We start from the raw sequence: 23,024 nt of genomic DNA on the forward strand, positions 1-23,024 counted from the left end.
TCTTTGTTCCAGTCCTTTGCAGTCAGGCAATCTAAAGCTTCTTGGCCACACGAGACAAAATAATTTTTTGGAAGTTGGGAACCTTGATGGCATGGGTTCAACGTCTCTGGGTGGGCCATGATGCTATTTTTTGAGGTACTGACACTTCTCAGGGCACTGACAGACTTGTCCTCTTCCAAATCTGAAAGGATCTCTTCCCAGCTCAGCTGCTCCTGCCTGTCCATCTCAGAGGCACTGACTTCTCTGTTTTCAGTCCACCCTTTTCTCATCTTCAAGGAATTCAGGTCAGGAAGACAGGCAAGCTCTGCTTTTGACCTCCACAACAGAAAACTCCCCGGCACATGGGAACACAGGGGCCTGACTACTTTTTGGAATACATGAAAGGGGAAAATACAATCAAAACACGAAATACTATCGATAGAACTGGTGTTTGGTTGGCTGTGGGCAAGAATTCCCTAGCTAAGGGACTTTGAATATCAGCATTGATAAGCAGGTGGTAGTCCTTCCTCCTCTCCCCTTGGCACCTTACTTCCTAACTCTACCTGTCCTTTTCCCTTAATTTTCTCCCATAGCACTCATTAACAATGAACATACCTTACCTTTCATTATTATTTGTCTTAACCTCCTAATTTACGTCTCACAAAGGCATTTGAATTTTGTTTTGTTCACATCTAAGCCTAGAAGAGTTGCAAATAATAGAAGCTGACTAAATATTTATTATTTTATTTTATTATTATTTTTTAAATATTTATTATTTTAATTAGATTTTTTTTTTGTTCAATGTGGCATTGATTAAATCCAGTTAGAAAACTGGAGATGAAAATGAAAGCTCCTGCATTTTAATCCTGAATTATGTAATAAACCCTAGAAGAGTAAAAGAAAAATTTATAAACATGATTACTACTGGGCATTATGATATGGTGATATTACTTTAAGATAACATAAACTTCAGTTTCTGTACAGAAATCAGATCTGTAAAATTCTTCATGGGCCACTAATTTATTCCATGATATTAGTAAGTATATTTTTTCTTAGAAAAAAAGTGTCTAGGGGCAGCCTGGGTGGCTCAGCAGCTTAGCGCCGTCTTCAGCCCAGGGCCTGATCCTGGACACCCGGGATTGAGGTCCCACATCAGGCTCCCTGCATGGAGCCTGCTTCTCCCTCTGCCTGTGTCTCTGCCTGCCTCTCTCTCTCTCTCATGAGTAAATAAATAAAATCTTAAGAAAAAAAAGAAAAAAGTGTCTAATTTCAAGTACTTTAGATACTACATAAAAAATAGTACCTAATTTTAAGACTAAAGTAATTCAATAAAATGCTTTTTAATGTGACCTCTTTGGGGGATGGTAGAGCCTCACTACAATCCTGTACGTACAACGGTAGCATCTAGAGTTCAAAATTATGATTTTGGTTACATCATTATTAAAGTTAGCTGCAAAATAAGTACTTATAATTTAGAAAATTTATCTTTTAGATGCAGCGTTGAGCATATATTAAAGATCTGAAAAGCCAGAATCATAGATACTTAGCCTGCTTTACTGAGCTTCATATATTGAAATGACTTCAAATAGTGACCATTACTTTAAGTTATTTCTTACATAATATGCCTTCAGAAACATGAGGATATAATTCACAAATTTCATAATCTAAAAATATATAAAAATTTCCTTTGGAATGCATCTTTCCTGAATGTTTGAGGATCAACACTACTGCCTATTCTAAGGTAGTCTGCCTGGTGATTTACGTTAATTGATGCTATTTATACATTCAGACTTGTAGTGTAGCTCGCTGACTCTAACCATGCACTGCCCTGATGCATCGTTCTATTTACTAACACACCAAAGCAATTGCTCTTCTCCTCTGTTGGGCAGATTGTTTTCACTTAAAGCAATTCAGTAGAAAGTTAATCACAAGGATATCTTGTCTTCTTTAAATTGGATTTCTGCAACAACAACCAGTAATCTAGACAGTAAGAACATTCCCATTCCTTTGATGCACACTGGAAGATAGCCACATCACACCCATGTGCATCATGTGCTCACACACTCGACTTCCTCCCCTCTTATCTCTCATCTTTAGCATCAGTTCATATAATCTTTAAGTCAACTCTGGATTATTTAGATAGTGTATTCCAGTTATTGAACACCTGAAGCAAATATTGCTTTCAAAATCATACTAACTTACTGTTTATTCTAAGTTTCCTATGGACATAAATAGCAATTTTGCTTACTCTAACTCAGAAGGATTTTAAGATCAAAATAACTTATGTCCACTCTCCACACTACTGGAAAGTGTGAACTAGCTAAATTGCCCCCTCGAAAAAAGTTCTAGGGCACCTGGGTGGCTCAGGTGGTTAAGTATCTGCCTGTGGCTCAGGTCATGATTCCAGGGTCCTGGGATTGAGCCCCACATTGGGCCCCCTGCTCAGCAGGGAGTCAGCTCCTTTTCCCTCTGCCTCTCTCCCCACCCCTCTCTCCCCACCCTGGCTTGTGCTCTCTCTATTGCTCTCCCTCAAATAAATAAATAAAGTCTTTTTAAAAAGAAAAAAGTTCTAGTTCTGTTTAGTCTGATCCCTTACAGGGATCTGAGAGACTATGGATTATATCTGAGAGATAATACTGAGAATGCAATGAGTACTAGGGGAGAAATTAGGAAGAATGAATAAGGAAATATGAGCATCCAATTACAGTGTGATTCCATTAGTTAGCTTGAAATATTAGGAATTACAAAAACAAGAACTGAGTATTCCTTCAAAACCTGGGCATAGAGGGTGGAGGAAGAAGACAAGCAGTTTAAAATAGTCCCAATGGAAAATCAGAAAAATCACAGGCTACCAGATGACTTTTTTATTAATTTAGATTTTAACATATACTTACTAAATAATTTGAATATCTAAGCTATTATACTTACTAAATAATTTGAATATCTAAGCTATTTTCCTATTAGAAGAAATATACAACTACTACATTTTGTGTAGTGGTGGTTGTTTTTTAAAGAAATCTCAGTCTGGCATTTTAGGCTGGTCTGTTATTTAGACTGACATCCTTCTGAAAACAATTTTTATACAACCAATATATCAGTCATTTAGTGTGATGGAACTGAAATCAGATTTTGAGAGAAGAAGGGAAGAAGAAGAAGAGGGCTGTAGCTGTCATAGAAGGGAGAAAATCAACTGCCACTAAAGAAGGAAACTATTTGAAGGGACAGGGGAGTGTAACATCATAATTTTTTGAAGATTTGTCTGGCTTCTTCAGCACCACAAACTCATAAACACATTTATTCATTTCACACACACATACACACACACACACACCAACAACACAATAAAAAACACATTTTCATGAATATTTTCTTTAACTAATTCCAGTAGACATAGAAAACAGGTATTTATGGTGACATAATCTGCTATATAGTGGTTCTTGAGATTGAGGAACTATATAGTTTCACAGAACATTCCTAAGTACGTAGGTTCAGGAAGAAATGTATATGCATGTGAGTGTGTGTGTGTATGTGTATACACAATACACTCTCTATATATCCACACAAATACATATGCACACAGACAATTGTGTGTATTTTCTCTTAGTTTTATTGAGAAATAATACACATCACATCACTGTGTGAGTTTAAGGCATACATACGGCATGATTGGTTTGTTTTGCATATATTGTGAAATGACTACCACAATAGGTTCAGCTAACATCCATCTTTTCATATAGATACAATAAAAAGAAAGAAGAAAAAAACAGAAAGATTGTTTTCCTTATGATGAGAACTCTTAGTATTTACTCTCTTAACAACTTTCCTATATATCATACAGCAGTGTTAGCTATAGTCATCATGCTGTACCTTATACCCTAGTATTTAATTTACCTTATAGCTGGAAGTGTGTAACTTTTGATCACCTTCCTCCAATTCCTTTCTTCCACCCTCTGCCTCTGATAGTCACAAATCTGATCTCTTTTTCTATGAGTTTGTTGTTGTTGTTTAGATTCCACATATAAGTGAGGTCATATGGTATTCATCTTTCTCTGTCTACTCGTTTCACGTAGTATAATGCTTTCAAAATCTATCCATGTTGTCAAAAATGGTAAAATTTCCCTACCCTTTTTATGCCTAAATAATAAGGAATGGTAATATTTTTAAAATTTATTCATTTATGAGAGACAGAGAGGCAGAGACACAGGCAGAGGGAGAAGCAGGTTCCATGCAGGAAGCCCAACGTGGGACTTGATTCCGGGTCTCCAGGATCACACCCTGGACTGAAGGTGGCACTAAACCGCTGAGCCACCTGGGCTGCCCCAGGAATAGTAATATTTTTAAAGAGCTCTTTGGGAGAATGTGATAATGAGCAATTTGGGGAACCAACAGTAGAGTAAAACAAAACAAAAAACCAAAACAAATCCTGCTATCAAGATACCAATATTTGTATCAATAATTACCAATTACTCCTAAGGTACAAGAGAATAAAATAAATACTAGGTTTTAGTGACAGTCATGAAGAAGTTCTAAATCTATTGCTAGGAATCAATACACTAAACATGAAGAAGAAAGCTTTCACATCTTTGTCTAACTTTGAAAAGTTCTGGTTTATGGTTAATTAATCAAGTTGGCTGAATTAACAGCAGGAGATCAATAAGAAGGACATTGTGATCTTCTATTTACAGATGATACCTTATTATGACTTTGATATGCTTATGAAGATTAGAAGCAGATGGTCCAATATAAATTTCAAACAGGTTGACATATAATGTAAAAACCTGGAGTTTGTAATCAGAAGATGTAGGCCTGAGTCCCAGTTCTGCTGCTATATGACCTCAGGCAAGTCACTTAATCTAAACTTCACTTTCTTAACAATGAATGAAGATTACATTGAAATAGTGTATGTAAAAAGTACTTTGTAAAATGTAAAGCATTTTTCAAATGTTCATTATTACTGTCATAAATGATGAGGACATAAATATTTATCATTTGGCCTACGCAATCCAAGAAAATGAGATAGGAACTCTATTCATAGCAGGGAGGAGTTGACTGAGTACACATTTTATCTCCATAGAAGTTCTATGAAAGATCTATGATTATTTTTTAAATTTTACTAATTTATCCAATGCTTGTGTACTATGAGGTGTCAAGCAGAGTTTTAATCACTTCACAACACTTCATTTTAACTTTCTAATAATCTCATGAAGTAGGTACTGTTGTTTTCATTTTACAAATGAAGAAACAGAGTGACTGAGTTTAGAACTTGCCCAAGCTCATATAGTTAGTAAGTGATAAAGTTGGAATTCATACACAAGCCATCAAGGTCCAGAATTTGTGGGCTTAATCACTACAAAATTTTATAGCACTAAAAGGAAATTCTGTCGGGATGCCTAGGTGGCTCAGGTGGTTAATCATCTGCATTTGGCTCAGGTCATGATCTCAGGGTTCTGGGATCAAGCCCCATATTAGGTTCCCTGTTCAGCAGGGAGTCTTCTCCCTCTCCTTCTAATCCTCCCCTATGCTTATGCTCTCTCTCTCTCTCAAATAAACAAAAAAAATTTTTTTAAGGCAATTCTGTTGCACAAATCACAAAGATGGTGTTATGAAGCGGCTTGTAGCCCGTATCACAAGAAATAGAGTGTGTCGAAAATTAACAAAGAACTGGGATCCCTGGGTGGCGCAGCGGTTTGGCGCCTGCCTTTGGCCCAAGGCGCGATCCTGGAGACCCGGGATCGAATCCCACGTCGGGCTCCCAGTGCATGGAGCCTGCTTCTCCCTCTGCCTGTGTCTCTGCCTCTCTCTCTCTCTCTCTCTCTGTGTGACTATCACAAATGAATAAAAATTAAAAAAAAAAAGAAAATTAACAAAGAACTGCCAACTGGCACTTTCTGTATCAGGTCACATTTATACTTCTTACGAATTGGGGGGGAGGGATTATAATCAGTAATTGAAAACTAAAATCACCATTGAACATAGGGCTAAATATTCAATTTTATGTTACATATATTTTATGATAATTTAAAAAAAGTATCAAAAGTTTGAATCAAATTTATTATGTACAGTTTAAAGAATTTTATATATTCTTTCAAGTTGCAGACTTAAAAAAAATTTATTTTTTTGAGATAGAGAGCAAGAGGGAGGGGCAGAGAGGTAACCCCAAGGCGACTCCCCACTGACTGTGGAGCTTGACAGGGGCTCAATCCCAGCATCCTGAGATCATGACCTGAGCCAAAATTCAGATGCTCAACCAACTGAGCCACTCAGGTGCCCCTCAAGTTGTAGACATTTTTTTGGTAAAACTAAGTATATCATTAAATCTGTAGAGAGAGCCATTGTAAACACTGCTACGTAAAATGATAGCATTAGTAATGAATTACTAGTAATGAAATATCAGTATTAATGAAACAGAGCACAGGAAGCACAGAATGTATTGATGAAACTGAGTCAACAGATAATTTTTAAGGCCTGTGCTAAAGTGCAGCTATCTCCCACTGCTCTGGCCAGGCCGCTTGCTATAGCTAAGGACATTCAACAGACTGGGAGGATGGGTTTAAATCAGCCATGAAAATACGCATGTGCTTATTTGCCCTGAGCCTTAAAAATGTTAGGATTGGCATAATGGATTTTAATCAATAGTACATATGGTTATCAAGACCTGGACCTAAAGGAAAGTTACTTGGTTGCTATTTTCTACTCCATATTTCCTTGTTTTTTTATGGAATATGTGTTTATGAGAAAACAATTATTGTATCAAAGACAGATGCTCAGATTCTATTTCACAGTGAATCATAAGAGCAGGTGGGAGATCTAGAAGAGGATGGTTAAATACATAATGCAGAATCAGTACACATTCTGGGAGATAAAATTATAAAGAAGTGATAATTCTGAAATTTATTTTCAAAGTTAGCTTAATCAGTATTGTGTAGGGTTTAGGGAAAATGGGTTTTGCCTGAGTCATGGACTGGTCCTGGCCTTTGGCTAGAAGATATGATACAAGTAATCTAATATGTGGGGGAGTTAGTAAAAAATGAGTAAGTAAGTTAATAGTTCAATTGTAGACTTTCAGTTATATGATTATGAGTTTTGGATTTCACTATTCCCTAATGGAAGAATGTACCAAAAAGTTACTCCACTATTTTAAGAACTCCAACATAAAAGACTCACTTTAAGGCATACCCTTAACTCATAAGGGGTATGACTCTGAAGACAATTTAGTGAGCCTTGTATTTTGGCTTAAAAACAATGACCTGACTCTGGTTCCTTTAACAGTAACTAAAAACACTTTTAGAAAATTGAGAATTTCTTAGAAAAGATTACTGCTGTTCCAGTGAAGAGTCAATATGAGAAACCTGGGTGATATTTAATACATTTTTCATGTATTTGATGATGAGAAAGGGAGCCACCTGTTCTATCCTTTATAAGTTGAATATAAAGTTGGCCATATTATTTGGATTTAGATTTTTAAACTTTAGTAGAAGTTCGCAGCTATCTAAATTCATAAGAGATGAAGTCGGGAGATGACAGAGGTGAATTCAAGAATTTATTTGGAGCAGTCAAGTCAGCATACATAAATGTAAGTGAATCAAAAAGCAGAATAGAGATAGGGAAAGAAACTGGTTTCTTTCAGTTGCAAAGAACATCAAAGATAATATTTCTTATTCTCCTTCCAAATTCCATCAAACAAATCCAAAGTACTCTCAAGGCATTGCTGATATTGGGGACTATTCACTCACCAAGGAGTCAGATTAAGAAAGCTCTAACTTACCTCCTGCTTTCAATAGTTCAGAGCATTTCTGTTTACACTAACCAAGAAAAGCATTGCAGCAATGGTCTCTTTCAGTCATGTACTAAAGAATCAAAGGATAAGAAGCTCAATTAGCTTTATTTCCTGCATTGCTGGGAGCATGTTGGTTGATTAAAAAAAAAACAACAACACTAAAATTATATCATTTTTTCACATATGATCTTAATCAAAAGAAAAGATATTATTCTCCATCTTGTAATTGGTATCTTTTTGGTACTCCTTCCTGTAGATGTGGGTTCGTAGGGAAAGGAAATAAATAATTTAAATGTATACTTCCCCTGTAGTTTCTTTTTTTTTTTAAGATTTTATTTATTTATTCATGAAAGAGAGACAGACAGACAGGTAGAGGGAAGAAGTAGGCTCCGTGCAGGGAGCCTGATGTGGGACTCGATCCCTGGTCTCCAGGATCACACCCCAGGCTGAAGGTGGCGCTAAACCGCTGGGCCACCGGGGCTGCCCTCCCCTGTAGTTTCAATGAATAATATCAACTAATGTCTATTAAGAGCCTGCTGTAGTAACTACACTTATTGTGGTGAGCATTAAGAAATGTGTAAAACTGTCAAATCACTTTGCTGCCCACTTGAAATGAATATAGCATCATATGTCAACTATACTTCAATAATAATAATTTAAAAAGCACTTATTATATGACAAGCAGTATGCCGAATGCTTTGCATATATTATCTCAGTTAACCCTTATAACATCTTTATGAGGCAGATACTATAATAACCTCCATTTTATAGTGAGGCATGTGGGATTTGTAAAGACTAAGTGACTTGCCTGAGTTTAATTGTCTGGTAAGCAGCATAGCCAACCTTCAAACCCAAAGAGCTTGGCTCTAGAGTTTGCCTTATTATTACTATGACAACTTAATTTTTTTCCTATACATTACTACAGAAGTTTTCTTGGTGTATTAGTCACAAATAATGTCATAGTTATAGCAACATGTTCTAATTCCCTTAACCTCTGCAGGCCAAAATCTAAAGAATGCTTAGAAAACAAGCGCATAAACAAAAAATCTTTTTTTTAAAAGATTTTATTTATTATTTATTTATTTATTTATTTATTTATTTATTTATTTTTTATTTATTTATTTATGAGAGAGAGAGAGAGAGAGAGAAAGGCAGAGACATAGTCAGAGGAAAAAGCAGGCTCCATGCAGGGAGCCTGATGTGGGACTCAATGCCAGGACTCCAGGATCATGTCCTGGGCTAAAGGCAGGCGCTAAACTGCTGAGTCACCCAGGCATTCCACAAACAAAAAATCTTAACCCTATAATACCAAAATTGCAAATTTTTAAAAAACTTTTTTTTTTTTTTAGATTTTATTTATTTATTGAATGAGAGAAAGAGAGAGAGAGAGAGAGAGAGAATGGCTGGGACACAGGCAGAGGGAGAAGCAGGCTCCATGCAGGGAACCTGATGTGGGACTCGATCCCGGATCTCCAGGATCACACCCCAGGCTGCAGGCGGCGCTAAACCGCTGCACCACCGGGGCTGCCCACCAAAATTACAAATTTTATGTCATATATGAAACTTCTAAAATAAAAACTTACTGAGAGTTTGATAGCTATAGATCTTATTTGTCAGCATATATATATATATATATATATATATATGCTTTTGCACCACATTCCTGCTGACAAATAAGATCTATAGCTATCAAACTCTCAGTAAGTTTTTATTTTAGAAGTTTATATATATATATATATATATATATATATATGGTCCCCAACCTGTGATGGTTCGACTTATCTTTTTTTACTTTACAATGGTGCAAAAATGATACCCATTCAGATTTTGAATTTGAATTTCTTCCTGGCTAGCAATATGGGGGGCAGTGGTAGCAAGCCATAGCTCTCGGTCAGCCCACGATCACGAGGGTAAACAACCCGTATGCTGACAACCTTTCTGTAACCACACAATTGTGCTTTTTTCACTCTCACTACAGCATTCGATTATGTGCAATATTCAATGCTTTATTATCAACTAAGCTTTGTATGAGATGATTTTGCCCATGTGTGGGCTAATATAAGTGTTCTGAGCACATTTAAGGTAGGCCACACTAAACCATGTTCAGTAGGTTAGATGTACTAAATGCATTTGACTCACAATGCTTTCAACTTATTATGAGTTTATCAGAATGGAAACCACATTGTAAGATGAGGAAGATAGATAGATAGATAGATAGATAGATAGATAGATAGATAGATAGATAGAGATACATCTATATATAGCAAATGTAGTTTTCTACTGAGTTGGCTCAATAGATTGGTATCTAGTTTCACTCCATTACTCTAAGACCAAAATACTGCCTGATGATCTAGTTATAATTAATTTGCTAATCCTTATTACAAACTACATTCTTAGAATTTGGATCCTAAAGAGCAAAACACTTGCTCAAATAGATGTTAATCCAGATGCACTTCTTACGACTATTGCAAATGTAATTTGAAAATACAAAGAGTTCTGCTTGTCACTAGTCCTCCAAAGGGGAACATTAAGGGGCAAATAAAAAGCAACTCTACCAGAAACTGCCATGATTCAACATGTATATTAAAATTAAAAGGTGATAATTTTCCTTATTTTGTAGGTACAAATGTGGGAAAAATCTTGAACAATAAATTAGGCCACTTCTTATGAATAAGTAAATTGGCATGGTATAGAAAGAGAAATAATTTGGACTTTGGTACTAGACATTTTGACTCTAACCATTATCTCATCATTTGGTAACTGACTGACTTTCGGCTAAACAAGTAGCCTGAATCTCAGTTTCTTTTATATGTCAAATAGTGACAATGCCTGTCTTCATGGGGTTGCTATAAGACTTTAAGAATTATATGAAAAGGATCTACCCAATTTGTGGCCTATGGCAGAGACTCACTATATCACTACTGGCTAGGGGGCTCTTTTAGCCATTGGTGTCATCATACTGCATGTTGACATCAGAGTCCTTTGTTGGAAGATATTTACTAGACCAAATTTATACTCAATAAATTGATCATCAGTTGGTAGTTTCCACTCATATGTTTATCATTATACGGCAGAGAAACAAACTTATTTAAAAGTTGCTATAGGATAACGAGTTGTGTTATTTCTTTTCAGACTGGAAGAGTAATAGGATTTCAGTCATTAGGCCAAATTCTTAAGGGTACTAAAATTTCAGAATGGTTCTTCTAAAGTTACAAAGAATTGTGACATCCTCTGTGCCATCATTAGTGTATCTTTTGGAATAATCCCAAGGGCTTAACATAAGGTCTATATCTTCTTCACATTGCGTATCTGTTATCTGGTGGGGAGGGGGAGGTAGTTTGCTAAGAACAGTCATTCAGGGACCCAGGCTGAGAAAGTAGCATATCAACATTTCAAACATTATCCATAACAGTGCCACAGGGAAAAACTAAATTCTGAAGGATGTTGTGCTGCACACATTTACATGCTCAAAGAGGTGACATTCATCAATTCCACAACTCACTGGCCCCACTCCACCACAAGTATCAAATGTGCAATTCTACTTTTAACAGGAAGAGACCTGGAAAATTCTGGTGAACACTATTAATGATTCATCAATAAGGAAGCAGAATTATAGGAGCTGCAGAGTTCATCTTTAGTAATATGGTATTGCTTCCTGTTTATCTCCCTGAAAAATACAGGCAACTCCATAGTACAGTGGGCAAATACTCAGATGATATCTGGTACCCGAAGAGATGGTTGTATACCTACTGATATATTCCACATACAGTAGGTAAGCAAACTACTAAAATATATAGCATAAAAAAAATCCATTAACATCATGGACAAAATAAACTAAATTTTACCATAAGAGCATCACAGCCTCAGGGGTGAACTCTCTACATTTTCTTGGAAACATGAAAAACTAGAAAAGTGTAGGCCAAGCAATAATTAGTTGGAGTATATTATTTACGTCCAAGAAAAATTATGACTATACAATCAATAAGATAGGTGATCAAGTTCAACATACTAAAAATATTAAGTCCAAATTATATATCAGCTTTATCAGTAACATCTGTAAATTATGCATAATGCTGAATGACAGAAATGACCTTAAAGCTGTTTTCTTTTTTTTTATTAGAAGTAATTTTTTTTCATTTGTTTTTACTGAAGTTTTATTTGCCAACATATAGTTTAACACCTAGTGTTCATCCCATCAAGTGACCTCCTCAGTGCCTGTCACCCAAAGCTGTTTTCAATGAAACAGATCATTACTGGGTTTGACACGTGAACATATGGCCATAAGCATAATTTCTAGGCAAACCAAAGTGAAAGACTACAGAAAGAAGTAAAAGGCAACAGGAAACAGTAAGCCATAACCAAAGGTATATTACCACACTACTAGAGATAAGGCTGATAAAACTCTGATGCACAAAGCTGAGAAAATTTAGTCAGTGGTTCTCACTCTCTGGCCTGCACGTTACATTCATCTGAAAAACTTAACATTACTGAGGCCTGGCTCTATTCCAAGAGACTCTGATCTAACTTATCCAGTATACTGGAGCCCAGGCATGGTCACATTCTTGTTGCTGTTGTCATTTTGTTGTTATTTCATAAAGCTTTCTAATGCATGGCCAGGCTTAAGAAATGCTAAGCTAAGTCATGTAATCTATCAAACTAAAAAATAAACTTGCAAATAATGGGTCTGCTTCATGCAGACGGGTATCTGCTAAATATAAAGGAATAACATTTGTGCTAGTGGGGAAATAATTGTATTCCATGCATCAATACTTAAGAAAAATTGCCATCCAGTACATGTTCACATCTATTTTCTTTAAGGAAGGGGAAAATTTCATCTGTCTTTACAGCAACTGATTTTTAGTAAATGAAAAGATAAAATGTATGAATAAACTAATATAAGTTACAAATACTCAACTAAATATTTTCTTCATCTTTTTTCCTAAACTATATCCCAGTATATCTATGATGTTTAATTTATTGTGGAAAACTTTATCAGCTGTACCAATCAAAAGACAGTGACAGAGCTCTATTGTGCTTTCAACAATAAAATTAGTAAGTCAGTGGTCCTAAAAAAATATCAACCAGAGGAAAATGACTGTTCAAAAAAAAAAAAAAAAACTTGGCAAACATGAATTAAAAGTTAAAATTATCATAATCTAAAACTAAAATATTTCATTTTCTCATAAATGCATATAATGTCTTTCTAAGATAACATTTCTCTCCGACCTTAACATAAACCCTGCAAAACATATGTAGTCCATATTCAGTGAAAACTCTAAAATATTTAATCACGTGTTAAGCTAAGCTTACACAAATTATGATAAAATGATGTTGAAATAATGTATGAAGTAAGATCTAGCTGGTTTAAGCCCTGAAAGTTATAAATGCCTATCATTCTTTGCTAGTTTTAGAAAAAGAGATCAGACAACCTGTGCAATGTGCATCCCTCATTCACTTCTAGAAAAATCTTTAAGAAAGTCCAGATTGTCTACTATACATTAATTTTTGTGTGAGTCATCTTTTTTCATGGGGGAAGGGGATGTGAACTTAATATGTGGATCAATGTAGTACAGTGTAGAGACAGTATTTGAGGATATGGGAGTTCCAGTGCAGAGAGGACCATTAAAAGATTAAATTTGGGGGAAGTCTACGTAAGAGAACTGTAGGCTGGGGTTGCTACTATCTCCATCTCTCAGGGACAGGGAAATCTCAGCTATCCCTAGATAATACATATTTCAAAATTATTCTTTTTCAATCAGTTTCTCATATGTAACATTTTTTACCATTTTCCTACCTTGGCTGGCAGTATTTCTGAGTCAACCTCCTTTCTTTCTGTTTCTTGAATAGACTGGGGCAATGAGGTGTTAATGTGAACCTCCCCTACGTGGTAAGTGGAGATCCTTATATAGGCAGAAGTGGGGAATCAGAGCACAGAGGGACAATCTGGCATGTGCCAGATGAATTTGAGGTAGAAGGGAATTAAAATTTCAGCTTGAATGAAGAGATCCACAGAGAAAGTCACCCCTATTATATCAGCTCCAAGGGAGCAAGTAAAGAAAAAGACACAGACAAAAAGAGTAAGGGACAAAAAAGAAGCCGGTAGGAAAGGTACCCTGAATGACAGTAGTGGAGAAAGGATGCCCCAGAGCTTGTGAACACTCAGTTGGGTTATCTACCCAGAGCACCTGGCTAGCTGGGGAGTAGGAAATCAAGAGGGGAAACCCATTTTTATCTGTCCTCATCATTGCACTAGAGGTCTGCTTCATTTAATCAGCCCTGAATTGATGGTCTTTGCTAAAATTTCTAAGTTCACTTTAATGCTTTCAGAAGGTTAAAAACATATGGCTCCGGATGCTTGAGTTTGCCTTTGTTTTGCATCAGATTTTTTCCTTGTCCTTGAGATTAACAGTATGAGCACTCACATCAGGCTACTTAAATTAATCCTGACAGAATTCAAATCCTAGGAGAAATATTAATTGAGACAATTTAAAAATTCACTTCTATTTTTTACTTATATTTAAATATAATTTCTTAGGAATGCCTTGCTCTTAATCATATTGTTAAATCTTTAAGATTCTAAGGTCTGCTTCATCAGAAGCTAGAAGGTTTCCCTGTCCTTTAGGAAAGAGGATAAGGGCACAGAAGGGAGAACAATTCTTCCTGTTTTCTGTGGTTGCCAGTAGAAGTGCCTAAGAACACATCTAAAATATTAAAGTGGAGAAGGTGCCTCACATTAAGATGATTGGTTCACAATTATCATGACATGAACATATGTATATTATTCCATACTTAAATATTTTCATTAAAACAGCCTTCCCTTTCAGTTGCTTTCAAGTTGAATGGAAAAAAAGATACTGCTCATGCCAAAGATATGGCAAAAACCCACTTTAAAGTACCTCAAATTTACACATATTTACTTATACTGCTGATTAAATGGTGTGCCTTAACTATATATACATTCACATGTATATTTGAATATATATTTTTTCCACTATAAAATAGAAACCATCCAGTCAGAAGAATCCACACTTCTGACATCTATTTTTAAATAATATTTCTAATGAAAGCATGGTTTCCAGATTAAAAGTTCCAAAATTAGAATACACAGATAATTGAATTGATTTATAATGAATAAACCAAACCATGGAAATAGGCCTAGTTCACCTATTCTCATTAACCTGAGAGTCCAGTCTATTCATTAGCTGTAGTGTGTGATTTAAAGTTTAAAAAAAGTAAAAAAAGATACTGAAGGAGTTAGTATGATGAAATATTCTGTTTGAAGTTTGAAAATCTGGTTGCATTCCATAATTAATTTTCCCTGGGAGCTAGAACTACAACTTAAAGTCTTCTCAAGGGAATTTTTAAAAACTACCAAATGATAATCTTAAAACTGTTTCAAAAGGCAATTATGTAAAGTCCTCAGTTGATTTATACTATATCGCCATTAGGAAAATAAAATTTAAAACTACCCTACTTTCCATACTTTGTTTTTTTTTCTTCATTATTTTTTTTGTTTTGTTTTTTTTTTTTCATTATTTTATTTATTATTCATTCATTCATTCATTCATTCATTCGAGACAGAGAGAGAGAGAGAGGACAGACACAGTCAGAGGGAGAGGAATAGGAGAAACAAGCCCTATGTAGGGAGCCCAACGTGGGACTCGATCCCTGGTCTCCAGGACCACACCCTGGGCTGAAGGCAGGTGCTAAACTGCTGAGCCACCCGGGCAGCCTCCATACTTCCTTTAAAAAAAACTTTTTAAAAAATACAAATTTTTTATTTTAAACAGTATATGCTGTTTTATTTATATAAATATAAAAGTTACATCTTTTAGATTCTGAGATAAAAATAGCCATAACCAAAAACAAGCACAAGAATAAATATTGATGTTACCGTACCTACCTTTAATGTGATACTATAATGTTCAACACATGTTGCATTTATCCATGATCTTGAATGGGGATCACCCAGGAATTCTATGTGATATTGTTCAACATTTCCATCCAGGTCATAAATCACATATTTTCCTTTAAAAGGATCTGGGCAAAGTATCCCTGGCCAACTTTGAAAAGAAAGTATTTTTAATTATTTTGATGCTTTTGAAAAGGCAGAAATCAATACATCTTGCTACAATCATACACTAAACTTTCTCCTTTAAATTTTAGTAACTCACAAAACCTAAACATATTCATACTTGAATCCTTTAAAAGTAGAATATTCACTTGATACAAGTAATCAGTTGTATCTTTGTAGATATAGAATGCTTTGGAAAAGTCACATATTTAAGATAAATATAAGATATAAGGAGAAAGAAGTATTAGACAGAAGAATCATCTCCAGGATTTGTAAGAGACATTCAGATACTGCTAATAGGAAAGGTAAGACTCATGGCAGTTTTGAATCAGCTCTAACCAAGAAGAATGCTTAATTACTAAAATCCCACTGACAGAGTTCTGATGGGGTAGGAGAAAGTTGGCATTTCCTGAGTCAGGGCTGCCCAAGGGGTACTGGTAGCTCAGGCTGTGATAACACTGGAGATTCTAACTACTATGGAAAAGCAGAAATAGAGCTTGGCTGTTTTAATTGCTCCTTTCCCCTAACTGCACCATTGAAAGGAGACCAAATTCCTAAAAATTTTTAGTACAGGAAACAAAATTTAGCCTTTACTTTTTAAAAATAAATCTTTAGGAATGTGTCCTTTTGTGCCATAAATCCCAAGAAATTCCTTGATATGTTTCATTTTTCCATTTGCCTAAAACAAAATACATGTACCTCAACTAAATTTTAGCTATTTTACCAGTGTCTCTAGACTCTGACCTACTGTTTGTAGCCTAAAGCAGGAAAAGAAGGCAGCAAATAAAGTCAAGAAGATGTGACTAAGAGATGCCAAGTTCTACCTTAGTTTGCAGCTCCCTAGTGAAAAAAGATAGTGATGTTCAAATCAGGAGATTCAAGACTCTGGCTCTGCCTTCTATTAGACAAGAGGCCTCAAGCATGTGACGAGGCTTTACTGTGACTCTGGTTCCTCAATATGCTGTTACAAAATTCACACAAACTGTGCTTTACACATTTTTGGTTTTTGGCAAATTAAAATATTGTAAAATGCCATCATTATGAACCAAATTGTTTTCTGCTCACCAAATTCTTATATTTAAAGTTCTTATAACTCTAGTACCTCAGAATGTGACTGCATTTGGAGATAGTGTCTTTATGAAAGTAGCTAAGTTAAAGGTGAGACCTAATTCAACATGACTGGCTTCCTTATAAAAAGAGATAGATTAGGACATAGACATGCACAGAGGGAAGACGATGTGAAGATACAAGGAGAAAGATGCATCTACAGGCCAAGGAGAAAACCTCAGAAGGAATCAAACCTGCTGACAACTTGACCTGAGTTTCCTAGCCTCAGAATGGTAAGAAATTAGTTATTTTTTTCTAAAGATTTTATTTATTTATTCATGAGATACAGAGAGAGAGAGAGAGGCAGAGACACAGGTAGAGGGAGAAGCAGGCTCCATGCAGGGAGCCTGACATGGGACTCGATCCCAGGTCTCAAGGATCATACCCTGGGCTGAAGGCGTCACTAAACCGCTAAGCCACCCAGGCTGCCCAATTTCTGTTATTTTTAAGCTACCCACAGTCTCTGATACATTGTTATGGCAGCCCTAGCAAACTAATTATATACAGGTATATAATCATATACAAGAAGATAAATGGTATAACTGAGAGGTAAAAAGAATGATACAAAAATATTTTTGCCTCATTTAGTTATTTAGAAACTAGGTAAGTTAGATATTTAGACAATTTTAAAACCTAAAGGAAGCATACAGATCATGCTATAAAGAATCTGAAATCACAAAAATGCAAAATCTGTAAATTACTTGGGTTTGAGGACTACAGATGGTTGATTTTCTATTAAGTTATCAATTGATAAGAAAGTTACAAAGTTATAAATATAGAAATATATCTACCACACCACTGTAAAAAAGTTTTTACAGATCACAAATAACACAGTGTAAACTAACAAAAATACTTCATTCTTAGTATTATTAATGCAAAAAAATATTAATTCCAGGAAATTGACAAATCCCAAGGGTAGCTGCCAGGAGGTGATGACTTGGGTGCACCAGTCACCAGGGACGGTGAAGTGTGCAAAGAAGGAGATGTCTAGCTGCTCCCTGGATGCTGAGCAGAGTTCTTTGGCTCTTAGACCTCTCTGGGTAATGGGAACGGAAGGTAGAAGGTCTGTCTGGCAGCCCTAGATCATGAAGAGGAGGGCAAGAGGATTACAAATTGAATTAGACTATGTGGAACCCAAAGCAGCCTAATACTTTGGAGAATTGGAAATGATAATGGAAAGTCAAGTAAAGATTCAGGCCCTAATGAAGAACCATCTAGTTATTATCAGGTTTACATCAGAGTATCATTGCTATTTGGCAACACTTAAGAGTGTTTAAGAGAAAACTTGAGTTGGAGTTTATCTTTTAAACCTACATTGGAAATCTGCATTTCTGAAGGGACTCACTCAAAAGAAGATTCCCATAGGCAAATAAATGACTAAAAATGAATGGTAGCTGTATTGAAGACTCCTAACTTATCAGAATAAAAAACAGTGGGTCCTCCAATGGATTAATAATAATTTTAAAAGAAACCAAATTGATTGTTACACTGTATTTGTTGATTACTCTTTGTAAAATGCAAGGGGCTCATGTTTAATACTAGGTTATTTGTACCTCACAGAAATTTTAAACAGGATTATTGACAAGCAATATCAAATTATAAGTAGTACCAATTTCACCCAGTGTAAAACAATCACAGTATTTCTATCACTTGAGATATGAAAAAAAACCCTTGCAGTTATTATGTTTAAGATAAGCTTTTCCGACACAAATTCTGATACAACTTCTTTTAACACCAAACCTACTGGACCCGAGAGTATCCAATTTAAATTATTACTCTATAAAATATAAATAAAAATTTTAAAAATATATAAATAAAAATAGAGATGACTCTTAAAAAGAATTAGATACTAATAAAAGAAAAAAAGCTTCTGTTGGTTATTTAAAACATTCATATTATAGAATATATTGCATGTTGATTTATAGATGAATTATGAAAAGTATTGTCAGATGTCCAAATAACTAGGGCATGTTAATATTTTTTCAGGCAGTGCAAAGGAACTGTCTGACTCCTAGTCTCTGCATTTCATCTGAAACAGAATGTACCAAACTGCAGGAGAAGCTGAGGAGAGGCAACAGACACAGAAAACATGATTACTTCTCTCCACATGCTGTATCCATCATTTTCCCTGACTCAGTGTGATTGAAGAAAACTGATGTCCATTTTTTGCTTTCACTCTGAACTCTATTTGAGATGATAGTGCATTGTGCACTTCTACTTTCTGATTTTTCACATTTATATTGATGAAAAATTCAGAAGTGTTGTCTTATGGGCTTAAAGGTGAAGAGGGAGAAGAAGAGTAGGCAACCCAATAGGAAGGTATTAGAATTACAAGGAAAGTTGTGTGATTAATTTTAGAATCTGTGGGTGGTGGGAGGTAAAATGTACAAATATAAAATAGACAAAGAGATATCAGGTGTTGGAATCCACTTCGGGGTAAGGGGAAATTTGGGCACAACAAGCAGCTTCAAGAGAAGTGCAAATATATCATGAAGAAACTGATGTCATACACATTTCTCATCTAGTGGAAGTAATCTTTAATAAGATAGCTATTGCCTTCAGTAGAAGTTGAAACTTAAGCATGATTGCAGTTGTCATATACCCAATGTGAAGCACATGACTGTATTTTCAAACTATGGTTTGGATGTTTGGAGAACTAATTTTACTTGGGCCTCATTCTTAATCTGTGGGAAACAAAATGGATGAGTTGGAATCATCACTAACTGAATGCTGTATTTGCCACAAAATCTCTAAGCTGTATCTAACTATAGGGGGCTGATAGGAAGAGGCAATTCCCCATCTCCATTCCCTCACACACGTTATAAGTATGTGTGTGTGTGTGTGTGTGTGTGTGTGTGTGTGTATTTTAAAGTTCATGAGCGGGGGGTGGGTACAGGCAGACTCCAGGCAGGGAGCCCGACGTGGGACTCGATCCCAGAACTCCAGGATCGTGCCCTGAGCCGAAGGCAGAGGCTGAGCCACCCAGGCGTCCCACATTATATTAATCCACAGGCAAAAGAATGCAAATAAGAAGTAATCAAATAATATTTTATAAGACTGAAAGGATCTATAGAAATCAATTTATAAATTTGAATACTATATCTAAAATGTATCACTGTATTAGTTTGTTAATTTAAAGGCATATTTTACCATTAAATTGTACTATAGTAAATTAGAATGCAAAAATACTTTCTATAAATTAATTTTCACATTTAAAAAAACTTTGTAAAATGTGTAAATATACCCAAGGTTGTTACCTTAAATAGAACCTAGTTTCTGCTTGACAATGTCTCTGTAATTTGATTTTCCATGGAGCTTGACTATAGACAAAGTGCTTTCTTTCTCTTGACAATTCTTTATTTTTATAATATAAAGATTAAATAGTCATTTCTAGATTCTGTATCAGTCTCTCTGTAGCTTTTTTTAGCTTTATCAGAGAAGATCAACTGTTCTGGGAAAGAATAACTCTGGGATGTTGATAAGATTGAGTTTCTGAGCCTTCAAAGCTGGGTGTAAGGCCATGGGCTAATGAGAACTGACCCAGATAATGCTACCTGCTAAGTGCCTCTACAGACAGCTAGTGGCTGGTCTTCCCACTTGAAACTTCAACATTTTTAATACTGCTTAATTAAGAACTGATGTTTGAGTACATTTAGTGGGTTAATTCTAGCTTTATATTCTGCTATTGCAATTTATCCTGTTATTACCTTTCTATGCATTTGTAGCATTGAATATGAAATATAACTAGATTTGAGGTTTTCAAAAATATTTTAAAGCTATATTTTAAGCCTGTGTTCAACTGTACTTAGTTCATAAAGAGGAATACATATGACTACTTCGCCAAATGCATTCTACTCTTTCCAAATAGCAAGAAGACAGATACCTGCATTTTGCAGGTATTTTGATGGTTCCAATCACAGATTAGAGATAATTTAGGGCCTGGAATAAAACATGTTTAATTTGTATTTCAAGTCCCAATCCTCAGTTACAAGCACAAAACTGCAAAAGAAATTCCTAATCAGATTTCTAACACAATATTTCAGATATAATGACAAGAAATAAATACATCTCTTAAATTAGTTATTGAACCTTCAGAATTTCCATTAGAAAATACAAAGTCTCTGCTTTGAAAATATTAGTTTTAGATCTGAAAAATGACATGGGACTACAAATACGTTCATAAGTAACCTAATAAAATAAGCATCCATATTCATGTCTTTTAAGATATTTGTTATGGGATGCCTGGGTGGCTCAGTGGTTGAGTGTCTGTCTTTGGTTCAGGGCGTGATCCCAGGGTCTGGGATCGAGTTCCGCATCAGGCTCCCTGCAAGGTGCCTGCTTCTCCCTCTGTCTATCTCTCTGTCTCTGTCTCTCTCTTTCTGTGTGTCTTTCATGAATAAATAAATCAAATTTAAAAAAAAAAAGATATTTGTTTTTACATAGCTATCTGGTTCCTCTTCATGCCCATCCTAGTTATTTTACAAAAGAAAATATTTTCAATATTTAAATAAATAATATGCATATATTTACATTTCACATAGCATCTCTAGAAAAGCCCTCAGTAGCAAAAGGTATATATCTCAGAGAGATTTCCACATTTGCAAGATATTAAATGTATTAGTTTGCTAAAGCTGCCATAGAAAAATACCACAGAATAAGTGGCTTAAAAACAGATATTTGTTTTCTCATAGTTTTGGAGGCTTTAAGTCTAATATCAATAGGTCAGCAGGGATGGTTTCTCTTGAAGCCTCTCCTTGGCTTATAGATGTCTACCTTCCTGCTAGGTCTTCACATAGGTTTTCCTCTGTGCATGTGTATTCTTAGTGCCTCTTTGTGTGTCCATATTTCCTCTCCTTCTAAGAATACTAGTCAGGTTGGTGTATGGCCCACTCTAATGGCCTATTTTCACATAATCACCTCTTTAAAGGCCCTGATTCCAAATATAGTCACTTCTGAGATTTGAGCTTTAAAGTATGACTTTTGGGGAACACAATTCAGCCCACAACAGTATGTGACAGAACAAGAACAAAAATTAGGTATTGATTTGAAGGCCTCTTGTGTGTGTGTGGGGGGGGGGGGTAGGTGTGGATGTGTGAGTGTGTGTTAAAGTAAGTCCATCACAGTCTCTTTACGAAAGCAAACATTTTATATTCTTCATGGGGAACAGCTGAATGTGAATGGAAACGAGGTAATATGAGCCAGAGTATCCCAGCTTTGAGAATGTTTAGCAGGAGAATGTAATGTAAAATAGCAAGGGATTCTGGTAAGATAGCAGCAAATGGTGTTATGGTCTTAGAATCTCCTGAAAGTTTCCTTCAAGTACAGGTAGAATAACTATAATAGCAAAGCCAAAACCTGATGCACAGCATCTATAACAAAACTAAGTGTGGGACGCCTGGGTGCCTCAGTGGTTGAGCATCTGCTTTTGGTTCAGGACGTGATTCTGGAGTCCTGGGATCGAGTACCACTTTGGGCTCCCTGCAGGGAGCCTGCTTCTCCCTCTGCCTATGTCTCGCCTCTCTCTGTGTGTCTCTCATGAATAAGTAGATAAAATCTTAACAAAAAAACTAAGTGTTAAGTTAACCCAGAAACCACCAAAATAGAAGCAGGCAGGTACAAACTACTGACAGTAACAAGACCCACATATTACTAGCATCTGTATGAGGGGAAGCAGGGTGGGAGGGAGAAGGTATCCAGCAGTCTGATGGGTTTGCAAAATAAGAATGTCAAAACTGCAAGGAGTACTATTGAAAAATGCAGCAGGTTAACGTGAGCACAGCAGCCAAAACTGTGAGAGAACTGCAACAAAACCTGAAGTTATTGGAGCAATCTGGGCCCTGTGAACACTTAAAACTAACCAACAAAACTCCTTTCCAGGACAAAAGCTTACATTGATGAGAAACTGCTGGGAGTATAAGCCAAATCAAAGAAGAAAGAATTGGGGATCCCTGGGTGGCTAAGGGGTTAGCACCTGCCTTCGGCCCAGGGCGTGATCCTGGAGTCCCGGGATCAAGTCCCACATCAGGCTCCCTGCATGAAGCCTGCTTCTCCTTCTGCCTGGGTCTCTGCCTCTCTCTCCCTCTCTCT

General features: G+C 35.9%; 1 protein-coding gene across 3 annotated transcripts in view; it reads right to left on the minus strand.

Moving 5' to 3' along the window:
• ZCWPW2 (zinc finger CW-type and PWWP domain containing 2) overlaps positions 1–23,024 on the minus strand; it is a 146,726-nt gene that overhangs the window by 74,731 nt on the left and 48,971 nt on the right. For all 3 annotated transcript variants that reach the window (XM_035705258.2, XM_035705257.2, XM_049099714.1), the window contains one exon: positions 15,660–15,819. In XM_035705258.2, the coding sequence (XP_035561151.1) occupies positions 15,660–15,819 (160 nt within the window). The remainder of the gene's footprint in view (positions 1–15,659; positions 15,820–23,024) is intronic.

This window comes from Canis lupus, chromosome 23, assembly GCF_003254725.2.
Source record: "Canis lupus dingo isolate Sandy chromosome 23, ASM325472v2, whole genome shotgun sequence".
Classification (NCBI taxonomy): domain Eukaryota; kingdom Metazoa; phylum Chordata; class Mammalia; order Carnivora; family Canidae; genus Canis; species Canis lupus.